Raw genomic sequence first — 9,517 nt, forward strand, 5'->3', positions numbered from 1 at the left:
GGTTTGGGGTTGAAAGATTACTCAACCCTAATGTCTAATCCGTAGGTAACGACCGAGAGGGAGGGAGGGAGAGGTTTCTAGGAGCTGTAAAATAAATAAATAAAGTCTGAAACCTGATAGGCCTTGAGTATACACATAGAAACCTACACAGGCTCGTGCGCACGCACGCACAAGCACAAGCACATTTTACAGGCAAGAAAGAATATGACATGCGTGTTGTTTCTGGATGATTTATCACACCTTGGTTGCTGATTGCTTCGGGTTGAGAAGTTTCAACAGAGCTGGATCCACCAGCAGTAACTTTGGAAGCAGATTGGTGACAGAAACTTCTCCTTTTACCTGATAATCACATTCCCACTCCTCATCACTTAAGATATGTTTTCTCCAAAATGCTGTGACGCTTAAGTTTGACCTTTTCTTTACTGCTACTTCTTGCACGTCCCCTCACTGTAGACTTTGTTTCTAACCATTCTCATTTCACGGTGTAGTTTAAAAGGTTAACTTCTCTTCTACCTACCCCGACCTTGCAGCAGAAGAAACTCTCTGCTGTTTGTCATGAGCAGACCAGGACATGCGAGAATGCCTGTTGCTCAACTCTTTCCACAACAGTATCTCTGGGTCTCTTTCTCACCTTTAGACTTCACGTAATTACTTTAATAGATCTCCACCCAGGCTTGAGCTTTATCTCAAAGGTGTATTTGTGTGGTTGTGTGCACAGTGCTCAGGATCAGGTGACTTGGGTAAAGAGAGCTTCGTGGTTGATCATTAACTGTTCCACCGAAGGTGGTGGTGGCGTGAGGCTGACTTGCTGCGGTGGTTGAAAAACAGGGGTGACGTGATATGAAAGAAGAATCGACAAAAGACGAGTAATGGTGACATGAATACATTGAATACATTGCAGAACGTGAGCGTGAACTGGGACGCCAGGAGTTTCAGTTGGATTTTCACATGAAGTTTAGTTTGATAAAAGTATAAAGAATCTAACTGTAGTTCGACTGTGTCTTCATAGAAGAGCTGTGGAGTTTGGTGAACTTTAGCGATAGAACCGACTGGGAAGTGAATATTTGTGAACACACACTGATCCCTTCTTTTTGTCTTTGCTGTTTACACTTTGTGGTCATTGTCCATCGCCGTAGCAACACATCCTGCCATTCGTCCAAAGGGGAACAAGACACAATGCAAAGTGGGGGCCGTAGCCAAGGTTTATTGAAAGTTTAAAATCCAGCCCTGTCAGGAAGCCCAACGGGTTTGTCCCTTATATATTTTAAATGAAGAATATTTCAGAAGTACAACAAATCCAGTACATTGACAGGCTACACACTTAGCCAGTGTGTTTAAAAAAAAGTGCAATTTCTCAAAATCAGGGTTTATCCCTACCTTATCAGCATTTAATTGAGCAGAAAATAACTTTGCTGCTGTGTTTTAGTTTATTATTTACAGCACGCTGCTTCTGTCCTCTGCTTTTACGTGTCTGCGTTTCACTGAGGGCGAAACACACACACACACACACACACACACACACACACACACACACACACACACACACACACACACACACACACACACGTTAAAGAGGCCCTCGGAGACAGCGAGCATAGTTCACACCCCACATCTTTGAGAGTGAGAGCTAAAGACGTGTAGAGGGGAAACTTGGGGTCGAGGTCGTTTGGTTAGTCATCCAGAAGCTGAGGGAATTGATGCAAACAAACGCATTTAAAGAACTTTATTTTATCTGAATATGGTTGTATTGAATAACTTAAATACAAAATGTTGCGGTTTTGTGTTGCTTTCAATCTTTTAATGTTTTCTGAATTTGATTAGATACTTTTCTTCATGACAAAATGTGCTTAAATCTTTAAACACAGAATTCACAAAAATGTAATGGAGAGACACAATTTGGGAAAAGATGAAAACCTACATGCATAACACAAATGGCATGTGACGTTTAGAACATGTGGAAGAACACTTAAGGGCGTAGTTTAGGTCTTGGAGTTGGATTAAAAAAACCAAGAAAATCAATGTATTGTTCTCTTCAAGTACGGAACAACAAGCTGAGACTGTAACTGTCATGAACAATGATGTGGAGACAGCGGACATGAACGCTTAAGGATCGGGCGGGGAAAATAAGGTTGTAAAGTAATACATTATTGATAAGGTAGTTAATGGTTTTATTCACATTTTATTGAGGAACTTATAACCTTGGAACTCGGATGCTGGAAATTGGCCTGTTTTGTTTCAGAAATCCACAATCCTGTGGTTGGGCCAGCATATCTTCTCACCACAAACAGACCACATTAGAGTTTGTGGGAAAGTGGATTGAGGCCAATGAGGTCTAAAAACATAATATAATCATAATGTCACAGAACAAGAGAGAAAAATACACATTATTAAGAAGCAGTCCCAGTGTCGCATTGTAAGTACACACTTCCCATGCCGGTATCCTTCTTAACACATCTTCCAGAGTTATATTCATTAAACTGCACTGTTCAGACATGAAAATGTTACTTTGGGTGTCTGCTGCAAATCATCATCTGCTTAATATTAAAATCTAGATACTTCACACAACTGTGGAATTGCTATCATGTGCAGCAATGATTAGTCATTGTTTGGCAGTGTTGCAAACTCTATGTGTAACTCATATAAAATGTCTGACACATTTCAGACTAATGCAGCAACTCAATCCTCCCGATTTTTCAAAAGGGCCTCTAAATTAAGTGTCTGTTTCTCAGACACCATTCCTGTGATACATGTGATGTTCTCCTTTCAGATGCCAGCCTTGCTTCACAGAATAAAGTGCTTTGACAGTATGCGCGGGGTGGTTGCGGGTTGCTCAACACAAGCTCGCACTGGGAGGATAAAGTGGAAATTGCATCAGGGGCTCATGAACTTCTGCTAAACTTGTTCATGTGCCTTTCACAATCCCATCTCCATTGTCCATAAGAGCTCTTATCATGTACGCTCTGAACGTTGGTAATGGCTCAGGAACCGGAGGTGATCAATCAAATCGGTGGAAGATGGACATGACAGCAGCTGGAAATTTCCAGTGACGAGCGAGCATTATGTGGAACCCCTTAACTGTTGACAGGTTAAATGGTTGTACAGACACAAAACTTCATGATTAACTTCATTCTGCGATGCTAGGATTCTGTTCAACAGGAATGTGGATCAGCGAGGTGTTACGCAAGAGCCTTGTTTCTGGTAGAAATGGCAGATTTAATTCCTCCTGAGCTCTTGGTGTATTTTTTTCTTCTCCCAGAACTGACTTTTTGGGTGTCTCTGACATTAAGCCCAAGCCTTGCTGCATTGACACATTCTGCCAGGACATTTTGTAAACCCTTTGGTTATTCGTCCCAGTCCCACTCACCCCCCTTTGGGAAGCTTAAGAAGAGTTGTGGGGAAGAGGGGAACCTGCTCTTGACCTGTTGTTGTTTTGGACCTGATATTCAGTCCATATTTATTCGGAGTATAATTGGAAAAGCATTACGTCTTTCACCTGACTATTGAAAAGCTGCACAATAATGTGTATACATGCCGCCTTTCTAAAGGTGATCCAAATGCTGTAATCTGAACTGTATACACAACAAAGTCATGAAACAGAAGAGAGAGAGAGACAAAGACTCAGAGTTCTGCATGTTCTTTCTCTGTTTCTGTGGATGTAACCTAGAATAGAACCAAATAGGTTGGACCTAATATCCAATATGTGTAAGGCCTTGGTAATGGGAGGGTTCAGGGCCCGATTGGACCAGGCGAGAGAAGGCGAGAGGTGTCTAGATGTATGCATGTATGTAAAGTAAGAACAATAACAATATAAATACAATGATTTTTCCCAGGTGACAAATAAAGTTACGAAATGTAACTAATAATAATAACATGGCAGAAATGTTCAACTGGGTGTTATGGACATACTGTAAATCATGCCGCTGGCAAAGGTCGACATTATTTTGTCCTGATTTATGACTCACTCACTGATTATGAAATGGTTGAAAATAAATATTATTCATGTAGCCATGTACTGTTTAACACACCACTAATAGTATCAACACATCAAAATATATATACATGCTAGGAAATGCCACATTCAAGGCAAAGTCTAGTTCAAACTAGAACTTATTTTGCACCCTTAGATGTTCTGGAAATCTCTACAAAGTACTGTGTGAGTATGTTACTAAACTGATTATGTGAAGATGCAATTTATAAATAATGTGAGCAGGATGAGAAGGGATCTATTTCTCACACAACAAATTAGAGTCGAAAAAGAACAGAGTAAATTCATTTCTTTATTCAGAAATTAATTTTATCCCTTTTGTAGGCAATTAAAAATATAAGATTCTCTTTTTTACTGTTTTTTCTCACATTGGTATTTCACAGACGTTGAAATATTTCTCCATAAATAAAGTACAAAATACATTTTTTTTTCTTTAAACGCAAATAAATATCATAATAAATATATTAGTTTAAGTTAAACAACACAAGGCAACCAATGACCAAAAGGAATACTGCGGTGTTAAAGTCCCTGAACCAGATTGTCAAAGAAACAGGGGACATTAAAAAGAGCGGGTGCAATTTACAAGCTAGCGAAGATAACAGAACGTTTTACAGAATGAAAGTGTGTCAGAATAGATAGATTCAAATCTAAGCTCACTGACCACCATTTTCTTTTCTGTTAGCACACTTTGATCTTTCAGTATTTTGCCACTTATACGTGCTCGCACCCCAGGCCTCAGGAATATTACATGGTTCCACACATATACCCGCACACACATATACAGACACACACACAGAGCAGAGTGAAGTATGAAGCTTTGGTTGAATGCTACTGGGAGACATGACAATTTCTCCCATTTGGATTAGCTGTAAAGTGCATATCACAGATAAAATGGCATCAATGACACATGTCAGGTCTCAATGATTTTAAGGCTACTGAATGAAACATACTGTTCGTGGCACCAAGAGTAAATGGCCTATGAGGCAGGGAGAATCTCAAAGATACAGGAATGAATGATTATCGATAAAGATAAGCCCTTTTGATCGCTACAGATTAACAGTAAGGACAAACCAGGCTATTAACTGGTACTGGCAAGACCTGCATAAGAGTTAATTTTTATGGAAGACCACATACAAAGGTCTAATAGTATAAAAATATAGTATCTGATAACATTTGGATTTTAAAATCATCTCCGTATGTAGTTTTTCCCAAGACGAGTTCCATTTTACAAACATAAATTAAGAACTTTTAAGTGTTGTCGTGTCAAAGGTTGACTTGTCCTGATCAGTTCTGGTTCTGAAGAGAAGTTCAGATTAAACAGACACAGCTAACAAGGTGCCAGTTCTCTTCCGTTCCTTCTGTTTTGATCCCTTTAGTCGGACAGGGACAGACGTTCAAACACAGTGAGCCTCTTGGTGGCCGCGTCGAATGTTGGAGACTCGGTTCCACTGGAGCCTCCGCTGCTGCTGCTGTAGCTGTCCTCCAGGGAGTCCTCGGAGGAGAAACGCTGGAGTCCAGCAGGCTTCACGAATCCTCTGTGGCCTCCAGGGCCAGGAAACGGCACGTTGGCGTCTTGGTGGTGCCCGTCATCCATGCTGGCGACTCTGCTGTTGTTGCCGGTAAAGTTATTTCCATGGCCACACACACAGTGTGAAGGCTTTGGCTCCAGAAGGAGAGGAATACTGTGGATGTCTCCGGTGCTGGCACGGTTCTGATGATTGCCAAACTGGAATGCTGCTGCCTCCCTCTGCAGGGAGTCACTGAACACTGGGGAGAGCAGATCGGCAGGAGGGGGAGAAACGGAGGGAGCGCGGCTGAAGCCCAGGTTCAGATCGTTGAAGGATGAAAGGAATGACGGAGGAGATGAGCAGCGTGAAGAGCCCAGAAACCCACCGAAGCTGACACTCTGGCGCAGCTGGTGGCGTGGATTCTGACCGAGAAGTTGTTGCTCATTCTGGAATTTGGCAGTTGATAACGGACTTCCGCTGTTTTTGTCCTCATGGATGAAGTGGCAGCGTGAGCCATAGGGGCAGTAGCCAAAGTTGTAGAAGGTTCTGCAGGGCTCCGTCTTGTACTTGGGGTGGCGGAACAGTCCACGCAGCTCCGCCTCGCCATGGGCAAACTGGCACTTACTGCCATACTTGCAGCTACCGGTCTCCTGGAAGCCACGACACAGCTCCGTCTTGTAACGATTAGGGGCCACCACTGGTTGGACCTGGGGTTGGAGGGCCGATGAGGGAGGGAAGCCGGGCGGTGGAGCCACAGTATTGGTTGAGGGGAATACCTCCAGGTTCTTCAGCTGGCCGAAGGAGGCGAGCAAGCTGCTGCTAGACTCGGTCAGGCTCATGGAGCGGTCGGGCCTGAAGGGGAGCGGTTTAGATTTTGACACGGGGCCCTGGCTCCAGATGTTGGATGACCAGAAAGGGCTGCCATTGTCAGTATTATTGACATGCTCGGTGCTCAAGTTGTGGCTTGAGGGGGACGGAGGGGAGGGGGGAGAGAAGAAGGAGGCTGACCTGTTCAGCCTACTCAGCCCCGGGCCTTTGAGTTGAGACTGTTTAGGGAGCAAGGCTTCTTCCAGGGCCAGGTTCATGAAGTTCTGTTACAGAAACATGACATAGTCAATATACAGACCTCGATGCTACTCATTTCAAAGCAAAAATACTTATGTTAAACATTATCTTTTAAACCTACTCACAAAACGTTTAAAGTCAGTGTTGTAATCAGCAAAAGATGTTATAGAATGAATTTATATGTGAAGCAGTTCCGATTTTTATTTTTTTTTAAAAGAAAGAAATTGGAGAACAATGCCAAAACAAAGTCATAAAGAAACCAATAATAATAATAAAAAATTACATTAAAAAAGTGTACAGTACTACAAATTTGATCTGCCAATTACATGCACAATACAAATAAAAGGCAGATAATTGCTGTTTTTGTATCTATTTTCTGATCGGGAAAGTTTGGAAACAAGGGACAAACCGTCTGCCTTATCTCATTAACTCTTCAAGCTAAAGACATTCCCTGTGACGAAACCTGTGACTCAAAAGGAATTCACTATCAAATCATTGATTCGTGGAGGAAAAAAAAAACAGCAGGGAAAAAAAACACTTTGGGAGAGGAGCTACAGAGCGGTCCCATTCCAACTATATGAGCGTTTCTTTCACCCAAACAAAACTGAACAATTCCTCAACTTCAACTCACCTTTGTGAAGATGTTGTCAAGCATTTCGGACATGCTGTATCCCTTTCGCCAAATGAAGATTTAGTGCTGATCCAGGGTGACTGTTCGATACCTATGTCCAGACTTAAGTCGAGTTAGCTCTGTGCTCCGTTCTCCTTGGCTTTTATTTGCCTTAACCCCTCCCCCGGAGTTCAGTAGGAGTTCCCACTTGCTATGTTCCCGGATGACACTCCCTCCACCTCAAGTTTCATGGTGAGCTCAGAGAAGGGCGGGTAGTAAAACAACAACAACAAAAAAAAGAAGGAAACTGTGTATTTTTAGTTAGCTGTGTGAAATGCTTGAGTTTCATAGCCATGTAAAAGCAAAGTGACTTATTTACGTCACTCTTTTGCAAGCTTTTCATCTGGGCCTGTAGCACACGTGTGTTTCCTGTCTTTATTCTTATTCTGTACATGTTCATTTACAGGTTTTCTGTAGGGAGTGCTCCAATTCTGAGAAACCCAGAAGTTTGTTTAGACCTCTAAGCTGATCCTTTTTATCCCACAAGTAGAGATGAGCTTTCCTGTCACAAACGCCCGAAACACGTACACAGGCTTAATTACAGTATATACATCCCTATGAGTAATGGTCGGTTTTCAGGAAGTGTAATACATCTTACTGTAAAGCTTCTGAGCGTTTTAAGCCACAGAGAGGAGAGAATATATCACTGAACCTTATTGTTTACCAGAATTCACACGGCTACATTTCCCCTTGTTTCCTTTAGTTTCTGTTGGTATTTCAACGGGGCTCCAATAATCTACCAAAGCACTGAAAGAGTCCATGAGTTATCAGAACAATACCAATTGGAAAATTGATTCGTAGAAGGCAGAAATCTTTGGGTTGGAAACAAGATAGAAATGAGTAAAAATGGCAAAGTATGTGGAAACGTAATCTAGACAGAATAAATATACTGGACTCCTGTCTGCATTACAGAATGACATGGTATTATTTAATCTTTTGAAGCACATCGCTGTTATACCATGACTATTGTATAATTAGAATATTTTACATTTTTACATTTAATCATAACAAGCACACTTTAAAAAGGTTTAAACAGGGTTTAAAGGTGTTTTTTCCTATTAAAGATCTACACTAAAGATATTATGACCAGAAGATTTATTTAAATGTTTTTCTTGTGGTTCCTATGATGAATGTTTTCTCTTTCTTTTCCTTCTTATAGGAATTCAGAGGAGCGTGGCAGCTGCTCCCCCACAAGAACGGATTACTGTAACACAATGAGTGTTATGTGACCCTTTGTTATTTTGTAGTGTCCTCCTGAATACACACTCACTAAAGATTATTCCCATGACTCACACATTACACGCTGTATTCACACAGTGTCACCTGACTTTCAAATCTGTGATATGTCACACGCTCTCTTCTTGAAGCATATACAATAACTTTGTACTTCATTGAATCAATGACACGTCTTCTAAGAGCTTAATTGTCCGAGCAGAACTGTGTCACTGAACCGCTGTTGTATCGATGATTCAAATAATGAAATTAGAAGCTTGTTAAATACAGACTGATAAGAGATTATTGTGACTTTTCAGTGAGATATGTGGGGAAACGGGGGCTGAGAGTGAATCAGAGCGATAAAAAAAAAAAGTCTCTTGACGTGGTGAAACTCCAAGAAATGACCAAGATTTAAATACATTATCTGAAGTATCTTTGCTGATATCTAAAAACCGAGATATGTTATGCTGCTGCTGCTGCTGCTGCTGCTGCTGCTGCTGCTGCTGCTGCTCCATGTGTCACCCACTCGCATGAGTCATATTTAGTCCTGGCAATGACTGTGGTTACGTTCTAATACATGTTGTGTAAGTGTGTAGAAAAGTCACTGCAATATTAACTGCTTAATACTTACGCTTCATGACCAACAATACATTCTTGTATGTTTTTTGGTATATTGTTAAAGGCATGACATCTGTCTTTTATTGACTGACAGTAGTTTCAAGTATTGCAATATACTAAAAGTAACAATACCACAAAAGGGGCCATGATCAAAACCATGATATTCACATATTTAAATGTTAAGATGCAGTTTGTAAATAATTCAGTGCCTTTTAAATCATTTTACATTATGGTTACAGACTCTCTCTTAACCTCTCCATATTCTCTTTTGAGTGTAATTAATTTACCAAAAAAGTGATATAGTATAAAACTAAGTAAAACCACTTCTTAAATATCATACTGTGTAACTAGTCATCAGAGCCTTCAATTTTCTAACATTTAGATATCCATTTATTTGTAATACTTGTCATGATTGTGTTTGTTTATGACACAATATTTGTAAGGGTTTAAAAAAAA

General features: G+C 40.9%; 1 protein-coding gene across 1 annotated transcript; it reads right to left on the reverse strand.

Moving 5' to 3' along the window:
* Positions 1 to 4,303: 4,303 nt before the first annotated feature.
* On the reverse strand, positions 4,304 to 7,295 carry zgc:162730 (uncharacterized protein LOC564559 homolog). Its single transcript, XM_068584098.1, has 2 exons — positions 7,190 to 7,295; positions 4,304 to 6,584 (listed from the first exon to the last, which is right to left on the reverse strand). Exons 1-2 carry the CDS (start codon positions 7,220 to 7,222, stop codon positions 5,358 to 5,360), a joined length of 1,260 nt encoding a protein of 419 aa, XP_068440199.1. The 5' UTR covers positions 7,223 to 7,295; the 3' UTR covers positions 4,304 to 5,357.
* Positions 7,296 to 9,517: the final 2,222 nt, after the last annotated feature.

This window comes from Clinocottus analis, unplaced genomic scaffold (genome assembly GCF_023055335.1).
Source record: "Clinocottus analis isolate CAN_PGR_092001 unplaced genomic scaffold, fCliAna1.0.p SCAF_2, whole genome shotgun sequence".
Lineage (NCBI taxonomy): Eukaryota > Metazoa > Chordata > Actinopteri > Perciformes > Cottidae > Clinocottus > Clinocottus analis.

Bases quoted from the DNA above. Each gene is read 5' to 3' on its own strand.
- zgc:162730 (XM_068584098.1), bottom strand. From the start codon at position 7,222: ATGTCCGAAATGCTTGACAACATCTTCACAAAG. The intron at 6,585-7,189 runs GTGAGTTGAAGT...TTTCTGTAACAG, and splicing joins TTGACAACATCTTCACAAAG to AACTTCATGAACCTGGCCCT.